The 21,278-nt window shown below is 42.7% G+C and overlaps 1 protein-coding gene across 1 annotated transcript in view; it reads left to right on the top strand.

Moving 5' to 3' along the window:
- The window catches only part of LOC103280657 (rho GTPase-activating protein 20), a 37,769-nt gene extending 19,192 nt beyond the window's left edge, over positions 1-18,577 (top strand). The window contains exons 3-15 of the mRNA XM_016997305.2: positions 1-31; positions 3,290-3,439; positions 5,159-5,200; positions 6,511-6,595; positions 6,867-6,944; positions 8,050-8,116; positions 8,912-9,100; positions 9,583-9,758; positions 11,253-11,414; positions 13,360-13,469; positions 14,157-14,346; positions 14,772-14,889; positions 16,036-18,577. The exon at positions 1-31 is cut by the window's left edge and continues 146 nt beyond it. Coding sequence (XP_016852794.2) covers positions 1-31; positions 3,290-3,439; positions 5,159-5,200; positions 6,511-6,595; positions 6,867-6,944; positions 8,050-8,116; positions 8,912-9,100; positions 9,583-9,758; positions 11,253-11,414; positions 13,360-13,469; positions 14,157-14,346; positions 14,772-14,889; positions 16,036-17,618 — 2,981 coding nt within the window. The 3' untranslated portion in view covers positions 17,619-18,577. The remainder of the gene's footprint in view (positions 32-3,289; positions 3,440-5,158; positions 5,201-6,510; positions 6,596-6,866; positions 6,945-8,049; positions 8,117-8,911; positions 9,101-9,582; positions 9,759-11,252; positions 11,415-13,359; positions 13,470-14,156; positions 14,347-14,771; positions 14,890-16,035) is intronic.
- Positions 18,578-21,278: the final 2,701 nt, after the last annotated feature.

The raw sequence follows: 21,278 nt of genomic DNA, 5'->3' as shown, positions 1-21,278 counted from the left end.
TTGATGACCGGCTCGTCGTGGCCAAGTCCAAGTAAGTGGTTTTGCGGCGAGAGCAAGAAATGCAGCACTCGCATGCGCCTCCCAGTTTGCATGTGGCTGCATTTGGGGTTGGACTAGATGGCCTTAGGAGCCCCAGTGGCCTTTATGATTGTGGGATCCTTTGGACAGCAGGATGGAGGGGCCTATGCTGTGTTGAGCCTGGAGAGAAAAGGTGGAGTATTAATAATAATAATAATAAGTGCCGTATATACTTGAGTATAAGCCGACCCGAATATAATCCAAGGCACAATCCTAATTTTACCACAAAAAAACTGGGAAAACATTGACTCCAGTATAAGCCGAGGGTGGGAAATTTCAGAAATAAAAATAAATACCAATAAAATTACATTACCGTATATACTCGAGTATAAGCCGACCCGAATATAATCCGAGGCACCTAATTTTACCACAAAAAGAAACTGGGAAAACATTGACTCCAGTATAAGCCGAGGGTGGGAAATTTCAGAAATAAAAATAAATACCAATAAAATTACATTACCGTATATACTCGAGTATAAGCCGACCCGAATATAATCCGAGGCACCTAATTTTACCACAAAAAAAAACTGGGAAATCATTGACTCCAGTATAAGCCGAGGGTGGTAAATTTCAGAAATAAAAATAAATACCAATAAAATTACATTACCGTATATACTCGAGTATAAGGTGACCCGAATATAATCCGAGGCACCTAATTTTACCACAAAAAAACTGGGAAAACATTGACTCCAGTATAAGCCGAGAGTGGTAAATTTCAGAAATAAAAATAGATATCAATAAAATTACATTACCGTATATACTCGAGTATAAGGCGACCCGAATATAATCCGAGGCACCTAATTTTACCACAAAAAAACTGGGAAATCATTGACTCCAGTATAAGCCGAGGGTGGTAAATTTCAGAAATAAAAATAAATACCAATAAAATTACATTACCGTATATACTCGAGTATAAGGTGACCCGAATATAATCCGAGGCACCTAATTTTACCACAAAAAAACTGGGAAAACATTGACTCCAGTATAAGCCGAGGGTGGTAAATTTCAGAAATAAAAATAGACACCAATAAAATTACATTAATTGAGGCATCCGTAGAGTAAATGTTTTTGAATATTTACATCAAGCTCAAATTTAAGATAAGACTCTCCAACTCTGATCAAATCATTATTCTCATCTTCTTCAATGTAAATGTGCTTATGTAGCCTTTTAATAATAATAGAGTAAAATAATAAATGCAAGAATAAGAATAAGATCAGAGTGAAATAATAAATGTATTATTAATAATAAAAATAGAGTAAAATAAATTTAAGAGTAGCAAAATTAATAGAGAAAAATAATAAATGTAATAATACTAATAATAATAGAGAAAGATAATAAATGTACCATATATTCTCGAGTATAAGCTGACCTAAATATAAGCCAACCAAGACTCTCACCCGAGTATAAGCTGAGGGGGGCTTTTTCAGTCTTAAAAAAAGGGCTGAAAAACTAGGCTTATACTTGAGTATATACAGTAATACTATCATACATAAAATGACATAATATTATTATATAATAATATAAGGGGGTCCTTCCTTGCAAGTTTTTAAATAGAGGCCGGATGGCCATCTGTTGGGGGTGTTTTGATTATTTATTTATTTATTTATTTATTTACAGCACTTTTACCCCGCCTTTCTCACCTGAGGGGACTCAAGGTGGCTTACAATAAATAGGCAAAAATTCAATGACTGTAAACAATACACTAAACAACTGTTCATATAAAAACAACGTAACATGATGCTTTTCTTGCATGGCAGAAAGGGGTTGGGCTAGATGGCCTCTTGAGGTCCCTTCAAACTCTATTTTTTCTGTGATTCTATAATACAGTAGAGTCTCACTTATCCGACATAAACGGGCCAGCAGAATGTTGGATAAGCCAATATGTTGGATAATAAGGAGGGATTAAGAAAAAGCCTATTAAACATCAAATTAGGTTATGATTTTACCAATTAAGCACCAAAACATCATGTTATACAACAAATTTGGCAGAAAAAAGTACTTCAATACATGGTAATGCTATGTAGTGATTACTGTATTTACGAATTTAGCACCAAAATATCACGATGTATTGAAAACATTGACTACAAAAATGCGTTGGATAATCCAGAATGTTGGATAAGTGAGACTCTACTGTATAAGCCACGTTGGATATGTAGCCTATTGGCCTTGTCCTAAACCAGAGTCGGTGTTTGTTTTGTAAATTGTTTCCGAATGTGTTGCTCTTTGCCTCCGGCTCTTCCCAAAGAAGGGCAACGAGAGAGAGTGACAATAAATAAATAAATACAACGGACGGACGGATTGGTACACATTCCTATTCCTTAATAAAAAGGGGCTTACAGTCCAGTAAACACATTAAGGCAGGAGAGGAACAAAAACATCCAAACTTTGATCCTTTGGGATAAAACCACAGCAAAGCCCGGCGCCTCTTTTCGGAAGCCGCAGACTCCCCAGGGATCGTCCGAAAGTGTCACAACGTTGTGCAAAATCCTGTGGCCACTTTGGGCGCCCGTCTTTATACATGGCCTTATGCACCTGCAAAATTAATCAATCAATTTATTAATGCTCCAACCAATGGTCATATGCATTTACAGAAACAACATCAAACAAACGTCTATACAAAACACTGTAAAATTCAACACTTAAAAGTAGGATGCAAGCAGGATAAAACAGAACATGCAAACTATACATTGTGTGGTGCAGCAGCACAAGTGCAACATGTGCTGGGGACTGCACAATTACCGGTAAAATGCCAATGTATAAAATCAGTCATTTAAAAAACATATGTAAAAATATCAACCAAGCATCTGTAGAAACCCTGTAAACTTCCACAGTTAAAACCACGGTGCCTGGAGTATAAAACAGAGCTTGCAAAATATAACCAGTAAAAAGCCAATATTTAACCTGCAAAATTAAATCCACATTGTTCTCCTCGATTATAAGTATCAGCCATTCCTTGCAACGGCACGACGGATGCACAACCTCCACATTTGGCTCTCCTTCTCTTTGTGCATTTGCCACAGAATAAAGCGATTTCCTGCTTCTTAGCGGGGGGTTGGACTAGATGGCCCATGGGGTCTCTTCCCACTCTACTATTCTATGATTCTAAGAAAGGAAGGAAGGAAGGAGGGGAAGTTTTATGGCTGTTGCACGCAAAGATGGGGTGCAAGAGGAGCTTCCTTTTCCTGCCTTGACCCAAGCCTCGTCCCCCAGGTCTCCTTCCAGCCTGAAGCTCAAGAAGCAAGTCCCGCTGGGAGAGGTCTGGACGGGCGCTTGCCTTGGCGACGTGTCCGAGAAGCGGCTCAGCCCCGAGGCCTCCTTCGTCCTGGGGTGGCCCACTGCCAACTGGGTGGCCACGTTCAGGTAAGAATGCAAGGTGTGCTCTGCCGTGTGCCCAACTGGCCAAGATAAAGAGTCCATCATTGGTTTAAACAATGTCTCGATTCTATTGTCCCTGGGCCTCCTCCTGCAAATGGTCAGTGTTGCACCAGGAGGCACTTGCTACCTTGTATTGTGGTTTCTGGTCTGTGTGGTCGTGTTCTAGCTGCATTTTCTCCTGACATTTTGCCTGCATCTGTGGCTCCTGACATCTTGCAAGTGGAGGATATAGATTGGCTGGAGAAATATAATAATAATAATAATAATCCAGACTGACAAAGTTCTGGAACACAACACACCAGACATCACAGTTGTGGAAAAGAACAAGGTTTGGATCATGGATGTCGCCATCCCAGGTGACAGTCGCATTGACGAAAAACAACAGGAAAAACTCAGCCGCTATCAGGACCTCAAGATTGAACTTCAAAGACTCTGGCAGAAACCAGTGCAGGTGGTCCCAATGGTGATGGGCACACTGGGTGCCATGCCAAAAGATCTCAGCCGACATTTGGAAACAATAGACATTGACAAAATTACGATCTGCCAGCTGCAAAAGGCCACCCTAATGGGATCTGCATGCATCATCCGAAAATACATCACGCAGTCCTAGACACTTGGGAAGTGTTCAACTTGTGATTTTGTGATATGAAATCCAGCATGTCTATCTTGTTTGCTGTGTCATAATAAAATAATAATAATAATAATAATAATAATAATAATAATAATAATAATATAATTTTAGAAGTAGCCTGTCCTTTTGTTTCCTTTGGCGTGTTTGCTGCCTTGGAGACATCCTTAGCCTAGCCCTTGACTGCTTCCTTCCTTCCTTCATTAGTCTTGTTTCTAGTATCCCAGATCTTATAGCCTACTGATGTTTGTGTAGACCTTGGTGCGGACACAGTTTAAGATGACGTGTCTGTGCGTCCGAGTTGGCTGTTGACTAAGGGAAACCCCATTGGATTTCATAGGGTTTCCTTCGGCAAGGAAGACTCAAAAGTGGTTTTGTGAGCCCTGAAATTTAATCTACAGATTCATTAGACTATGTCACAAAATGTGGAAAATGTCCTGCTCCTGGTTTGGATGTATTATTCCTACTGAATTGTGTTGTGTGGTCCTTGGTTTGAAAGTAGTTGTTCTTCTCCAGAAACTTGGTTTTGGTAACACAAACGGTGTTCAATTGTTTGGGATTCATTGCAAAACTATTGCAAAATGTGCTGTAGCAGGATCTCCCTCCCGCAGAAACAAAGTCTGTGCAGTTTGATACACTTTTTCCATGTTTTTTATGATAGAACCCATTAGGAAATGGCATGGATAATTCAGGAACAAAACAATGTTGCCCAGTGTTCCTGGTTTGGCTATGGGGTCAGATGGGAATCCGGTATGTTCAGGTTCTCCAGGCATATTCCACGTTTAGAGCCAAATGGTTTTCTAGGAATCCCAAGGCCAAGGGAGCGGAGCAGAGCCAACGTGGTATCAAGGTCGCACTTGGCAAAAAATATTCTTAGAATCGAATGGTCAGAGCGAAGGGACAATGGCTTCTCAGGGTTGCTCCCATCCTCTCCAGGAAACTGAGCTCAGCCCGGCTGGAATGCAAGTTTGCACGAGAATAGCAAAGGAGCGGAAGGAAACGCCGCTCGCCGTCCCGTAAACTCTGCGCTTCCGCTTGATATTGTCCCACTTTCATCCTCGGTTTCTCATTCGCAGCTCCCCCGAAGTCAAGGAGAAATGGCTGTCGACGCTGCTGTGGTAAGAGATGGCTTTGCGCCTTAGATCTGCCTTGCCTATTTTTCCAAAGATATCAGTTTGGATCTTGGCTTGAGTCTCCTTGGGGAGAGAAAAAAGCCAGGTCTATATAATAATATTCCTATACTAATAACCGATACATAGAGTTGTTGTGCATTTTCTGGGCTGTATAGCCATGTCCCAGAAGCATTCTCTCCTGATGTTTCACCCACATCTATGGCAGGCGCCCTCATCCTCACAACCTCTGAGGATGCCTGGCATAGATCTGGGTGAAATGTCAGGAAAGAATGCTTCTGGAACATAGCCAGGCTGCCCAGAAAAATACACAACAACCCAGTGATTCCAGCCATAAAAGCCTTCGACAGCACAATAGGTATATAACCTCTTTGAGTTTCCTTGTGAATGGAAAAAGCAGGGTATTAATAATAATAATAATAATAATAATAATAATAATAATAATAATAATACATTGTAATACTAATAATGGATACATAGCTGCTTTGAGTTTCCTTGTGGAAGGAAAAAGAAGGGTATCAATAAACATAAGAAACATAATAATAATAATAATAATAATAATAATAATAATAATAATACATTGTAATACAAATAATGGATACATAGCCGCTTTGAGTTTCCTTGTGGAGGGGAAAAGCAGGGTATTAATAATAATAATAACAATAATAATAAGCAGGGTATAAATAATGATAATAATAATAATAATAATAATAATACATTGTAATACAAATAATAGATACATAGCCGCTTTGAGTTTCCTTGTAGAAGGGAAAAGCAGGGTATTAATAATAATAACAACAACAATAATAAGCAGGGTATAAATAATGATAATAATAATAATAATAATACATTGTAATACTAATAATGGATACATAGCCGCTTTGAGTTTCCTTGTGGAGGGAAAAAGCAGGTTATCAATAAACATAAACATCATCATAATAAGCAGGTTATAAATAATAATAATAATGATAATAATAATACTACATTGTAATACTAATAAGAGATACATAGCCGCTTTGAGTTTCCTTGTGGAGAGAAAAAGCAGGGTATAAATAAACATAATAATAATAATAATAATAATAATAATAATAATAATAATAATAATGATGATGATGTCTTGCACCAATAATAGCTACGTAGCCTTGGTCTCCCCATTGAGTCCTATGCAAGCACCGAAAGCATTGCAACCTGCTGGGGCCACTCCTGTATTGATTAAGGATCCCTAGCTACTATGCCTATCTTCTCCTATTTATTACACTTTGCAACGTGTTGTCTTGACGTTGTCTTCCCAATTGCAGGCACGTGGAGGCGGCGAAGCAGGCGGAGAGCCCCAAATGCCTCCCGATGCAAGTCTTCCTGATGGACGGTGAAAACAGCAGCGCGGTGAGTCACATGGAAACCCGTAAAGACCTGGATAGGACATTGCAGCATCAAAAGCTTTCCTTTGGGAGATGCTTTTGCCTATTTCAAAGCCATGAATGGTTGAATCATTGGATACAGAACTTGCTGTGTGCATGTTCGATACTACGAGTGAGTGGGTTGCAGTTACGTTCCGAGTCAGACTGCTTGCAAGGCTATGCGTTCACTTTCTGTTGTCAGTATATGTATTAATCAATGCATTATTTCAATACTGCATATATTTGTTTGCACCCAGACTGTGTCCGTCCCGGTTTCCAACATGGAAGTGGCAGACGATGTCGTCAAGAAAGCCGCGCAACAGCTGGGACTTCCCGTAAGTGTCGGCATCGTATCCTGTTAATTACCATTATTTATTTATTTATTATTTATTTATTTACAGCATTTATATTCCGCCCTTCTCACCCCAAAGGGGTTGGTAAATGTACATTACACATATAAAGCAAACATTCAATGCCTTTAACATATAACAAAGACAAGACAAACATAAGCTCCGAGCTGGCCTCGAACTCATGACCAGAGTGATTTATTGTAGCTGGCTGCAGCTGGCTGCTCACCAGCCTGCGCCACAGCCCGGGACCATAATTATGATTATGATTTCATTTTATTTGGGATCGGGACGCTTGCAGTCTTGTTTAAGAGGAGAAAACAGAACAATAATACTATGTATCCAACTTAGAGGAGCCCCTGGTTGTGCAGCATGTTAAAGCGCTGAGCTGCCAAACTTGCTGACTGAAAGTTCGGCGGTTCAAATCTGGGGAGCAGGATGAGCTCCTGCTGTTAGCCCCAGCTTGTGCCAACCTAGCAGTTCGAAAACATGCAAATGTGAGTAGATCAATAGGTACCGCTCATGCAGTCATGCCCATGGCCATATGACCTTGGAGGTGTCTATGGACAACGCTGGTTCTTCGGCTTAGAAATGGAGATGAGCCCCAACCTCTAGAGTCAGACACGACTAGATTTTATCTTGTTGTGTATCTAATAATAATAATAATAATAATAATAATAATAATAATATATTATATTATTATAATTATATTAATAATAATAATTATTATTATTAATAATAAATTAATAATAATAATAAACTTGGGAAGGTTCTGACGTGTGATCCAATACAACAGCCAGCAGAGTGTCTGCTGTGGACTCATCTTGTTGTGTTTCAAATAATAATAATAATCATCATCATCATCATCATCATCATCTGTAATAATAATAATTTGTGTCCCACTTTAGGGACATAGTTTGACCTGCTTTGGGTCTTAGTTTCCACAGATAAAAATGGGATAACGACGATGACGATGATGATAGTTCTGGAGTTAGAAAGGCCTTTCTTTGCTTCCTTGCTTTCTGCTGGGTGTGGGACTTCCTGAGCTCTGGCTCCCCGCAGGTTTCATCCCCGTTTCTTTCTTTCTTCCCAGGGAAGAGCCAGCGACTACTGCCTCTGCGTCCTTTCCGGGAGAGACAGCCCGGCCTTCCCTCTCCTCGGTAAGAGCCACTCCATGGGGATATCCTGCTTCCTTTGAATCATCTTGGAAGCCGAGCAATTCCGTCTTTGGTTAGCCCTTTCATGGGAGACTTCCCACAAGTGCCGGATCTATTTTTGGAGGAAGGAGCTTTGGATCCTCCTTGACGAAGGAAACCCATGGAAATATTATTTATTTACAGCATTTATATTCCGCCCTTCTCACCCCGAAGGAGACTCAGGGCGGATCACATTACACATATAGGCAAGCATTCAATGCCTTTTAACATAGAACAAAGACAAGACAAACATAGGCTCCGAGCGGGGCTCGAACTCATGACCTCCTGGTCAGAGTGATTCATTGCAGCTAGTTTCAGCTGGCTTGCTCTCCAGCCTGCGCCACAGCCCGGGCCACTAAGTCTCAAAGGCACACGTCACATAAAAAAAACAAAAAACAGCCTGTGTGGGTTGGACTAAATGGCCCTTGGAGATCCCTTCTAATTCAGTGCTATGATTCCAAGTCTGGAATTCCATAAATAACCTGCCGTAATAATTCTATGCTCGCACGGAATCAATGACGTGGTAGGGGAACAAGCTGTCTTTGCTGCAAAAGTCAGATTATTATGAAAGTCAAGATATCAAAGGTCTGCTTTTGACTGACCTGCAGGTTTCCACATTCGTGAGCCTTAAGAGTGCTTCCAAAGACAAGACCCATGGCTTTGATCTCTCTGAGAATAATCAAAGAATACTATTCTGCAATAAAACCATCTGACCAGTCTTTTCGGCAACCGTGTTTTCTCTCCCTCTCGTTGCAACAGGCCACGAGTATCCCTTCAGCATTATCCTCAGCGGCCTCCGTGGCCCCGTGGACCACCTCCAGGGAACCAACAACAACAACCACCTCCTTCCTGGACGCGAGGCCTCCGTCTTGGATCAAATCCCCAAAGAGAGGCAGTGCCAGTTCGTCCTGAAGCCCAGGCCCAGTGCTCACCTGCCGCTGCGGAGAGGTGAGCTCTCATCTCGAATCGAAAGGCGGATTTGCGACCTATTGTGAAATAGCATTTTTGATCCTTGCTTGGTTTGTTGTGATGGTCGATGGCTTTGACAATGGTGTCATCGTGAATGTCCTCTGGACTTTTACTATGCTACAAATAACGTCAGCACCTTGAAAGGTTGCTGTAAAGCTTGGAGTAAGCACGGGGGTAGTTCCATCATGGCACAGCATTGGAAGTGACCGAGCATGTGGGATGCTGGTAGCTTTGGGGCCAAACTAATGGGGTCCAGGTGCCTTTGGGACACATTATCCCCTCCCTAGGACTGATCCGTGGGTGGTGTCTTGTGGTGCCAGATGAAACCCAGGAGACCATTGGCTACACCATCTGGAACAGGGATTCCCAAAGTGTGCTCCGTGGAGCCCTTGTCTCCGGGATGCAAACTCACATTCCGTGTTGCACCGGTCAAATTAATGGTGTTTCTTTGCTTGTTTCAGAACCACTGCAGAAGCACAGCAAGCGGAAGAAGTCCTTGATCGACTGGGCACTGCGGAGGAGCAGCAGCACCCCGACCAGCAGCCCGGCCTCACAGTCCCCCCCGAACCCCAGGAAGCTCTTTGGCCTCTCGCTCAGCTCCGTTTGCCCCGACGGGAGACTCCCCAAACCCATCATGGTAAGGCAGGACTCCCAACACATGGGTTTGGGATTTGCTCTCGTTTCCTTCTGGGTCAAAGTATGTCTGGGATCCCGCATTGTGATGGTGATACTGTGAAACATGGAACCAGGAGACACGGGACTTCATCAGACTCATTGCGGCAAGTGTGTGTGATTGAGGATCGAATTCTTAGCGAAGCGTATCATAACCTTCCGTTTTCAAAGACATCGTTTCGTTGTCTCCTCCTCCCAGGCTTTCCTTCTCTCCATTAGACCCACGTACAGAAATAGGGTTGTTGTGAGTTTTCCAGGCTGTATGTCCAGAAGCATTCTCTCCTGACATTTCGCCCAATCTATGGCAGGCATCCTCAGAGTTTGTGAGGTATATTGGAAAAATTTCCACAGATATATACACCTCCCTTACTTACCTCACAACCATCTGTCAGCTCCTGCTTTTTTTTTTGTGTCAGGAGCAACCAGAGTTGCTTCTGGAGTGAGAGAATTGGCCGTCTGCAAGGACGTTGCCCAGGGGACATTGCCCGGATGTTTTGATGTTTTACCATCCTTGTGGAAGGCTTCTCTCATGTCCCCGCATGGAGCTGGAGCTGATAGAGGGAGCTCATCCACGCTCTCCCCGAGTGGGATTCGAACCTGGCAGCCTTCAGATCAGCAACCCAACCTTCAAGTCACGAGGCTTTTATCCCCTAGGCCACTGGAGGCTCCTGCTAACCTAGTGGTTCAAAAACATGCAAATGTGAGTAGATAAATAGGTACTGCTTCGGTGTGAAAAGGCAAAGAGACGCTCCAAGCAATCTTGCTGGCCAGAGGTGACAACGCAGGGTTAGGAATGGAGAAGAGTATGGAATTAATGGAATTAATTATATATATGTTTTTATGTAATTAATGGAATTAATTATATATATGTTTTAAGGTTTTTATAATGTGTTTTAACAATGTTTTTAATGGATTTGTTTATATTGTTCTGTTTTTATGATTGCATTTTGGGCATTAAATTTTGCCAATTTTTGTAAGCCGCCCTGAGTCCCCTCAGGTGAGAAGAGCGGGGTATAAATGTTGTAAATAAAATAAATAAATTAAGAGTACCTTCCACAGAGCAACGGTTGAACACTGCCTCCAGAAGCCGGAAATGAAAGGAGAAGCCTTTGCCTTTGCCAAAGTTTGTGTATCTCATGTGATTGTGAAGGCATTGATGTATGTAAATGCCATAATCTGCTCTGAGTCCCTTGGGGGGAGAAGGGCAGAACATAAATAAAGTGCATTAGGAGAGAATGCTTCTGGAACATGGCCATTCAGCCCAGAAAACTCACAATAACTCTGTGATTCCGGCCCTGAAAGCCTTTGGCAATGCACAGAGATAGTTTTACGTTGTACAAAGGGCTCTGTGGCCCTTCATCCCTGAAACGTCTTAGAAGTGTGTGGAGACGGGAGGGCTCCCATCTGATGAGGTCCATGGACCCTGCATGAGAATTGTCATGGCTTCCTTTCCCCGCAGGACATCCTGCAGCTCTTGTACCTCGAAGGCCCGTCTACGCGGGGGATCTTCCGGCGCTCGGCCAACGCCAAGACGTGCAAGGAGCTCAAGGAGAGGCTCAACTCCGGGGACGATGTCCAAGTGGACGGCGAGTCCGTCTTCGTGGCTGCGGCGGTCATCACGGTAAGTTGGTCCCTGCATTATGTCTCTGAAGTTATGCAGGACTAGTTGCGACCCATCAAGGCTCAGCCTTGGTGTATTTTAGATGTGGAAAAATCCACCTACCCTTTTTGGAAATATAGGCAAGCAACACAATGGGAAGGTTATCAAATTCCCCGTGTTTCATGTGTCATGTGTTGCCCATGCTTGAGATAGCAGCAGCTTTTATAGCAGCTAAGAAGTGTGAAAAGAGGGGAGCATTTATTTAGCGATATTAGAGGCATTTGCCATGCGTTCTTGTAGAGATACCGGGGAATACAGACTTTGCATTTGCTGGCCCTGCAGGAGTGGGAGCTGTTCTTGCAAAAGCATGAAATGACATTAATATGGTCTAAGTCAGGGGTCCTCAAACTTTTTAAGTGGAGGGCCGGTTCATGGTCCCTCAGATTGCTGAGGGGCCGAATTATCATTTGAAAAAAAAAAAACCGAACAAATTCCTATGCGCACTGCACATGTCTTATTTGTAGTGCAAAAAACAAACAAACCCCAACAACATTTATTTATTTATTTATTTGCTACATTTATACCCCGCCCTCTCTCACCCCGAAGGGGACTCAAAGCGGCCTACAAATTATATGAACATACAATAAATTATATTATTAGCACAGGACAATATTAGCATTATATATTACTACTAGCTGTGCCCGGCCACGCATTGCTGTGGCAAATTGGTTAAAAGTTGTTGTGGAATATTTATTTGATGTTATTTGTATTTTTTAAATTAATTTTATTGTAACTTATCTTTTTTATTTATTATATTTTATTATTTTGTTGTATTGTTTTTAGTTATTTTGTTATAGTATTTAATTGTATTAATTTTTTTTAGTGTTTATTATTTTTTATTGTATTATTTGTATTTATTTTATTTTTTATCCTTTTATTAACACTGGGCTGAGTGGGTTGCTAGGAGACCAAGTGGGCAGAGCTTAGCCTTCTAAGTGGCAGCAATTGGATAAAAACAATTATTTCTCTCCCTCTAATTAGGACTTTATTTTTCTTTGCTTTTTGTTGTATCAACCTAGAGGCGTGGATGATGGGTTGTGTTGTCAAATTTCGAGGTTGGGGGGCTTGTAGTTTTGTTGTTTTGTGGGTCGCCATGATGCCATCACTCTTTTATATATATAGATATTGTACTATACCACCATACCGTAATATTATTAGTAACATTACATTTAATATATGATATATAATTAATATTATTATACAATATTATTATATTATATTGTGCTATTATTATGAGCCGCCCTGAGTCCCCTATTGGGTGAGAAGGGCGGGGTAGAAATACTGTAATAAATAAGTAAGTATTATATTGTATTACATTATAATATTATTATCAATATTATATGTATACACAATATATTATATTATTACCATAGCACAATATTAGTAAATGAAAGAACACTACAATATTTAAAAATAAAAACAATTGTAACCAACATACTGTAAACCTATCAGGATTTCAATGGCAAGTGTGGGCCTGCTTCTGGCCAATGAGATAGTCAAGTTAAGTAGGATTGTTGTTGTGTGCCTTCAAGTCATTTCAGACTTTGGGAGAGCCTAAGTCTAAAACTGAGGGCGGGGGCCGAGTCAATGACCTTGGAGGGCCGCATCCGGCCCCCGGGCCTTAGTTTGGGGACCCCTGGTCTAAATACTTGGGAAGATCCAGGGTTATGGCTTCAGGGCAGTTTTAAGATCGATGTGTATAACCAAACCATGGCTTATGACTGACTTTGGTGGGATGTCATGATCCTTCAGCTCTGTATATGTTAGTAACTCAGTGATGCAACGTATCGGCCACAATGCGTAAAAGCTCAACTATGCTTCTTGATAAAACAGAACTCAAGTCTTGACTCTGTTCCTTCTTCCCCCTGACCAGCCAAGTGACTCTGCATATGTGTATTTAATTTAGGATTTTCTGCGAAATATACCTGACAGTGTTCTATCCTCAGACATGCATGGGCTCTGGATGGAAGCCATGGATAAGGAAAACTGGGAACATAGGATCGAAGCCATCCAAAGGTTGGTGCCTCCTGGTTGCCTTGAGAACGAATACACGGTGCCTATGGCTCTGAATTGTAAACAGCGACTAGCTGAGACCAAGGCCATCTCTCCAGTGTCCACGGCATGGCATCGTCATGAGCCTCCTGAAGCACATGCATTGCCATCTGCGCCACATTGCAAATATTGGCTATTGCACTTAGATACTCACTTGTAACTCATGCATAACTAGAATGGTAGCATCACTAATTCTTATTCAGTCCCTACATATTCATGATTATAGTAATTGCTCACAATCGAAGTACCTTGATTGTGCTTCACCAGGCAGCAGCTGCTGCAAGCAGCAAAGGTTTCTTTCCCTGTAGATCAGGTGCAGAGGACTTTACTTTTCCTGCTAGTGATCATTGGAGTGGACATACATTGCAAGAAGGAACCTACTTTTGATTGTTATGCTAGAGATTGCTGGTGCGAAGGAGGTGGAAGCTTCAGTTTTGTTTGAACCCTGATTGACAGGAAAACAGAGCCTCGTTGCTTGCACCAGCTGCTTCCCGGTAAAGCCAGATTGCGGGGAGACAGTCCAGGAGATGCAACTTGGTTAAATATTCTTAACTAAGTGATCTAGGATCTCAGTCTTGGTGTGAAGTGGATTCCTCAAACGTCAGGGTGTTTCTGTGTTTCATCTCTTGCTATTTTTCTTCTTCTGGGCAGTTTGGTGAACCAGCTCCCGGAGGCCAACCGGATCTTGCTCCGATACCTCTTTGGCGTCTTGCATCGCATTGAGCAGAATGCCTCTGAGAACCAGATGACCGCCTTCAACCTGGCTCTTTGCATCGCGCCCAACATGCTGTGGCTGCCCAGCCCCACGGGACCCGAGGAGGAGAGCAAAGCCACCAAGAAGGTGCCTCCCACCCTCTGACTCTATACAGAACCTGTTGGCCTTGGGCTCATTCACACAATGCAGTTACGGCACCTGTTCTGTCCCCTGAGATAATTCTTAGAGGTGCTCTAATCTTGCCAGGAACAGAGTTGGATTTACACAGGCGAACTGTAAACGAGGAATTTATTTAACAGAGTAATACAAGTCAAAGTCGTAACTCCTTCCAGGACTGACAATTAAAACTTGTAGGAAAGTTTGGAGGCTTGACTCAACCGTAGTTCTTGCTTACAAAGGTGTGGAAAATCACGTGCTAGGACCAGCAGACCCCTTTCACCGCTCAAGGGAGCATTTTTGCAAACCATACACTAAGTGTATAGTTTAGTTTAGCCCAAAGCATCTGTCATGATGTTTTCAGTTCTAACCTCTGCAACCGCTTGCTTCACTAGGTGGCCTTCCTGGTCCAATTCCTCATTGAAAATTCAGCTGAAGTTTTTGGAAGGGAGATTACTTCGCTGTTCCAAAGGCCAGAAAGGAAGAAGTCCAAAAGTGTGGACGACATACTGGGTAAGGTATTGGCTTCACTGTGGTGGGAATTCATGAAGGCGGTAGATGGATGGGGGCGGATTCTTCCGTGGAGCCATCATCACCACCTTCACGCTCTTGATGGACCTTTTGCCCTAGCACTCAAGGCCGGGCTCTTTACTAGAGCTTTTGATCTATCCTTTACAATTTTATCTTGTAAATCGCCTAGAGCATCTTGGATGGAGGGCAATTAATAAGTAATTAAATGATGATGATGATGATGTGTCCTCTTCCTGTTGACATTTTGATAGGGAATGTAGAGGAAAATGAAAGCATCTGAAGCTAAGACAGGGCTTTGCTTGTGGAGTTGGCACTTTGATGTCGTTCAGTTTGGGAGTCATGGGTCTATTTTTTTAATTTAATTTTTTTGAATATTTTTATTACATTACTATTAATTTATTACAAAGATAAGAAAAATCTTTACAATTCATATAATTAAGTCTTTTCCTTCCCCCATTGTGCTCCCCATCACCGGAGTCCATTTCTTTATAGTCCAACCAGAATCTCATTTCTTCTGGAGGGGGTTGATTCCCATCTTCTCTCCTTAATGTTTCTTCAATAAATTTCTTCCATATACAAAATCATTTTTCTTCCTTAGGCCTTTTTTGACATTTAAATTGCATGTTAATTTATCATTTATTGCTAATTTCCAAATTTCCTTGTACCAATCTTCTATTTTAATTTCCACCTCCCCTTTCCAATTTCTTGCTATTAATAACCTTGCAGCCGTTAGCAACATTGTTACTAAATTCTTTTCATTTTCTTTCCATTCCTCTGTATTATAAATAGATAATAGTATAGTTGCTGGGTTTATATTGGTTTTTTTCTTCTTGATACTCTCTATTTCTACTATGACCTTTCCCCAAAAACTCTGTACATACTTACATTCTCACCACATATGAGTATATGTCCCCTTTTCTTGACAACTCCTCCAACATTTTTCTGAACAGCTCTTATCCATATTATGTATCTTTATTGGGGTCAAATACCACTTCCATACTATCTTGTAGTAGTTTTCTTTTATTCTAATTGATAAATTTTTGGGAAAAAGAAGTCATGGGTCTATTTTGAGAGCTGGATGGATCATGGCCTTTGAGTCTTGACTGGTCTTCTTCCTCCCATCTCCAGCTCAGCGTATCGATTCCTCCGACGAGATGGAGTTCGCGGCCTCTTTCGGGGAAAGGTCCAAGCCGCGTTACAGGCTGGAAGTGGAGGACGGCCTGTTCGGCCCTTCGCTGAGCGAGGAGCGAGAGGACTGGGACTTGTTCAGCGAGATCGCCGCTTGCTACCGGAGCAAAGCGGGGAAGAACGCCAGTGCGGACAGCTACGACCTCCTGGAGCAGGAGGAGGAGGGCGGCTCCTTCTGCTCCCTGGGCTCCGTCTGTTCTCTGGACCCGGCCCGGAACCGGTGCTCTTCCGAGCCCAGCGTCTGCCTGAGCTCCCGCCTCGCCTCCCAGGAGCACGAGCCGGTGGCCCGGCAGTCCAGCTGCGACGCCGCCATCATGCACAGCCACGGGGACTACATCCGCCGGCTGCAGCAGCTGCAGCTGGAGAGCCAGAAGCTCATCAACGAAGGCCTGAGCCCCGGGCTGAGCAGGGCGGCCGGGCCCGGCTTCTGGAGGCCCTCCCTGGGGGGCAACGCTTCCAAGAGGCCCGGCGGCCAGAAGGCGAGTCTCTCCAACCGGTCCAGCTTCTCCAGCCTTTCGTCCACCACCTCCCCTTCGGCCTCCTCCCTGAGCTCCCTGGACAGCGCTTTCTCCTACTGCTCCGAGTCCTCCTCGGCCTTCAGCCCCACGGACACGGCCTCCAGCTTGCCCTTCATGTTCGGCACCTCCGCCCGGCTCCACGCTCTCTCCCCCAAAGTGTCCAAGCGGTCCTCAAAGGAGTGGCACAAGCCGCTGACCTCCCCGTTGCCCCTCAGCGACGTGGAGTTCTCCTTCGAGAGCAGAGAAGATGACCGGGAGAGCGGCGGCCGAGAAGAAGTGACCGTCTTCCTGCCCATTGTAAGCAGCTCTGGAAGCTTGGAGAACATCAAGAGCAAAGACGGGAAGGAGGAAAGTCGTGCCGAGACGCTCTCCTGTCCACTCACAAACTGTTCCCATGTCAAGACGGAGTACAGGACTGCCATCCCAAGCCCGGAGAGCAATTTTGTGACGTCCATGAAGCACATTGAGATCAAAGGCTCCAAAGAGGCTCCTTTCTCTCAAGGAAGTCTGAAGCGCACCAAGATCACGGTCTACATGGCTCCGAAGGAGAGGAGTCCGAGAGAGTCTCCGGTGGTGCCGGACGAAGGGTACGTGGCTACCGATCCCAGCAGTTCCAAAACGGTCAGGGTCCACATCCCCCAGACGGTCTTCTACGGGCAGAACACTCCACTCGTCCTCCAGTCCGTCTCAAGAAGGTACCACCACGAATCCTTGAGCCCCCCCACCCGGGCGGAAGAGCCGGAGCCTCTGGGCGGTCCAGACGTGGGCTGCAGCCAAGAGGTCAGCAAAACCTTCAGCCACACGTTCCGCATTTTCCTCCCGGCGTCCGTCCGCCACACGGTCCGAGAGTATTTCAGCCGAGACGGCCCCGAGGAGCACCGTGCCGCGAGCGTGGAGACGGTGGAGGAGGAGCTTCTCCGGAGCAGGGCCGAGTGGCTGCGGAGCCCGCCTTGCGCAGACGGGGGTCCGGAGACCCTAATGTTCGCCGAAGAGACTTTCGTCTGATTCCTCTGCTTTTGTGTGTAAAATGTAATATAGGGGATGGGAGGAACTCAACGGGCCTCCTCCGGCCTTTATCAAGGATGTTGAATCCACTCCAGGTTTTATCCTGAACCGTCCGAAGAGATTTGTACCTTATATGGTTCCTTCCAAAACCCGGAGTGGATTCCTTGCCCTCATGACATGGAGCCAGTCGCCATTGCTGCTCACATGTAAAGCAGCTTCTGCTATCATGCATGGCTCCTTTTTTAACCCACTTATCTCCTTCTTTTTGACCTTTTGCTCAACGTGCAGAAAGAGCTTCACAATGCATTTCCTCGGAGCCGTTCCCAGCTTCACCGCAGGAGGAAATTGTGCAAAAGCTCTGTTCCAAAGTACCCTGGACTCAAAATCAGGGCAAATGGTTGTTAATATTATTTTCCACAACAGGAGAAACTTTGAGAACTAAATCTTCGGTCTCAACCTGGGGTCCTTTTACATTGCAGTCGGCTCTCCGCAATTGCGAGGTTCACTTGCAGATTTGATTAATATGTTCTGTGTAGGAATTTCTAGGTCCTCCAGTGCAATTGTAGGGCACATTCCCACCAGAAATTGACTGTACAGTCATGCTGAAAGATCTAGAGATTCCTGTGTGTGTTTCCATTTGCAATTTTCCCCGCTTTTGTGTGGGTTCAGGGCCACAAATGTGCGCAGTTATAGTGCTATCATCCCACTTCAAACATCTGTGACGCCATCCTATGTAATACTGGGATTGTAGTTCAGGGGTGGAATCTAAAATTCAAAAACGCAGGTGTCTATAATCTACAGAGAAACGTAAAAAAAGGAAAGTATGGTATATAGTATGTAAGTACTGTAGGTGATGTAATATTATCTTCTATATAAACAACTTTTAGTGGAACTTGTTATACAATCTGCAAATGAAGGGAATTATGGTGTCGTATTTAACATCAATATAAACTGGGTTTGGCTAGAAACCATGGTAGGTCATAGCCCTGTCCCTATGGAATCTCTTACGTTTACTAATAGTATATATTGCAATGAATACTTTACTCAAGGTATCCACTATTTGTATTCTCATTCACTATGTTAGTGTAGTTCTTAACACAAAGGAATACACTTAGCAACACTTGCAAAGGTATTATGGAAAAACTATTCCTATTTATGGTTTAAGTGCCAATATTGTCAAATAGAAATAAAAACCAAACAAAGTCTTATAGTTGACTTGATAACAATCAGAATTGTTGTCTCAGTATTGAATCGAGTCAAATAAACAGTTCTTAACATGCAGATGTACAATAAGGCAGTAGATTCTGCTTATTTTTCATTTACTCGATTTGACAAGATTGAAATCAAACTAGAGACTACTACGACTTTATGTTAAGGCTTATGTGAAGGGTTGCCTTATTGTACATCTGCATGTTAAGAACTGTTTATTTGACTCGATTCAATACTGAGACAACAATTCTGATTGTTATCAAGTCAACTATCAGACTTTGTTTGGTTTTTATTTCTATTTGACAATATTGGCACTTAAACCATAAATAGGAATAGTTTTTCCATAATACCTTTGCAAGTGTTGCTAAGTGTATTCCTTTGTGTTAAGAACTACACTAACGTAGTGAATGAGAATACAAATAGTGGATACCTTGAGTAAAGTATTCATTGCAATATATACTATTAGTAAACGTAAGAGATTCCATAGGGAGGGGGCTACGATCTACCACGGTTTCTAGCCAAACCCAGTTTATATTGATGTTAAATACGACACCATAATTCCCTTCATTTGCAGCTTGTATAACAAGTGCCACTAAAAGTTGTTTATATAGAAGATAATATTACATCACCTACAGTACTTACATACTATATACCATACTTTCCTTTTTTTACGTTTCTCTGTGGAATCTAAAATTCCCATCCAAACTATAAATCCCTGTTTTTGGATGATGATGAAGCCACAGTGGAACGATAGCGCTGTGAAAGGGCTCTAGATGTGAAACCAAGACATATATAATTCCCGCGGACTCAGTAGGTTTCAGTCTGGAATTGCATTGAAGCCTATACGTTTCACTACAAAAGGGGCTCCGGATTATTCAAGTGTGTTTGTTTTTAATTTTGGAATTGCAGTTTTTCACCAATTTCTGGATAAAACGGGATTCAAGCACGATGCATCCCAAAGAAATGGGAATAAGAAACCAAAGAAATGGTCTTAAGAAGCGACACACAGAAAAAAATACTTATCGTTCAGAGGTATTTTTCAACAAAGCCATCATCCACCAATTTCCTATATGAACCAAGCACCAAACTTGGAAGCAATGGCTTTAATATCCAGTTTGCTTCTTCATTGGTTTCCTCCAATGACTCTTAATGTAGAAGAATAATTAGAGACGAGATTTTGTGATTTTTCGGGGACGGAGTGAGGATTTCCATGGCGTTGCTTCTTTGCAAATCCGCCGTGTTTTGGGTCCGAGGGCAGGTCGTTTTGTGGAATGTCTGAGAACGTGGAGAGGGATGTTGAGCTCAAAGTGGTTACTAATTAACTAATTAAGGTTTCCAATTAGCCGTGGCCAATTAGCCATCAAGGGGAGCTCTTTCTCGCCTTGAGAGTTGGGCACATTTGGAAACACCGGAAAAGGATCCGGATGGTGTTCGTCGCAAGTCGTTTTGTAGGAAAGTTCATTGTAAGTCAGTGCCGACTTCGTAAGTCTTTGCAGCATTTGGAGACTCAAATTTGGGTTTAGTGGAAAGAATGATGGCGAATGGAAGTAGCATAAAAGGAGAAGAGCAAGGTTTTGGGAGCAAGGTTTTGTTCCAAAGTGATGGAAGGGTGTTTTGGGTTGGTTGTGTCTTTTTGGAGTTATGACGGAGCAAACTGGACCCTTTTGACAAATTGGTTCATTCATGATGACGATGTTTATTTATATTTTGTTTTTCTCTCCACAAAGGAGAGCCAAAGCAGCTCCTCATCCTCTTAGGCTGCATCTACACTGGAAAATGAATGCAGTTTGGAACCACTTTGATTGCACAGCTCACGGCTATGGACTGCTTTCACCTTTGTTGCCCAAGAGTTCCGATATCTTCCCGAACTACAACTCCCAGCACTCCATAGCCTTGAAAGTGGTGCCAAACTGCATTAATTCTGCAGTGTAGATGCCCCTTGTAATTGTATTTATCTCCGCCTTGGAGCAAAAAATTCAAAGGACCAACCTCTCAGTTCTTGAGTGCTGGTTCCATAAAGCCACCCGTTGAATTTTTGAGATGATGTGTGTCAACTATTTTCTGTTCTTCTTGGTTTTATAAATAAGTTCTTTGGGTTTGTGGTGTTTTATGGGCCTCGTACCCTTTTGCACGTCTCTTCACTGCAACTTTAAGCGCTTTTAAGGTTTCCAAGCTTATGGATGTAAATATTCCCATTAAAGAAGCATGGTTTTATTTCTCAGCTTGGCTCTGGGTCCTTCCTCAGCAAAAGAAAATTATATATATATATATATATATATATATATATATATATATATATGGTAATGAAATTTCGGCCTAGGACAAAACAACAAAACTACACGTCCCAGAAACACTAAACTTGGCAGCACAACCCCTCATCCCTGCCTCTATGTTCATACAACAAAAAGAAAAGAAAAATAAAGTCCTAATTAGAGGGAAAGGAATAATTGT

This window comes from Anolis carolinensis, unplaced genomic scaffold, assembly GCF_035594765.1.
Source record: "Anolis carolinensis isolate JA03-04 unplaced genomic scaffold, rAnoCar3.1.pri scaffold_12, whole genome shotgun sequence".
NCBI classification, from domain to species: Eukaryota; Metazoa; Chordata; class Lepidosauria; order Squamata; family Dactyloidae; genus Anolis; species Anolis carolinensis.
This window is presented reverse-complemented; position numbering and strand designations above follow the sequence as displayed.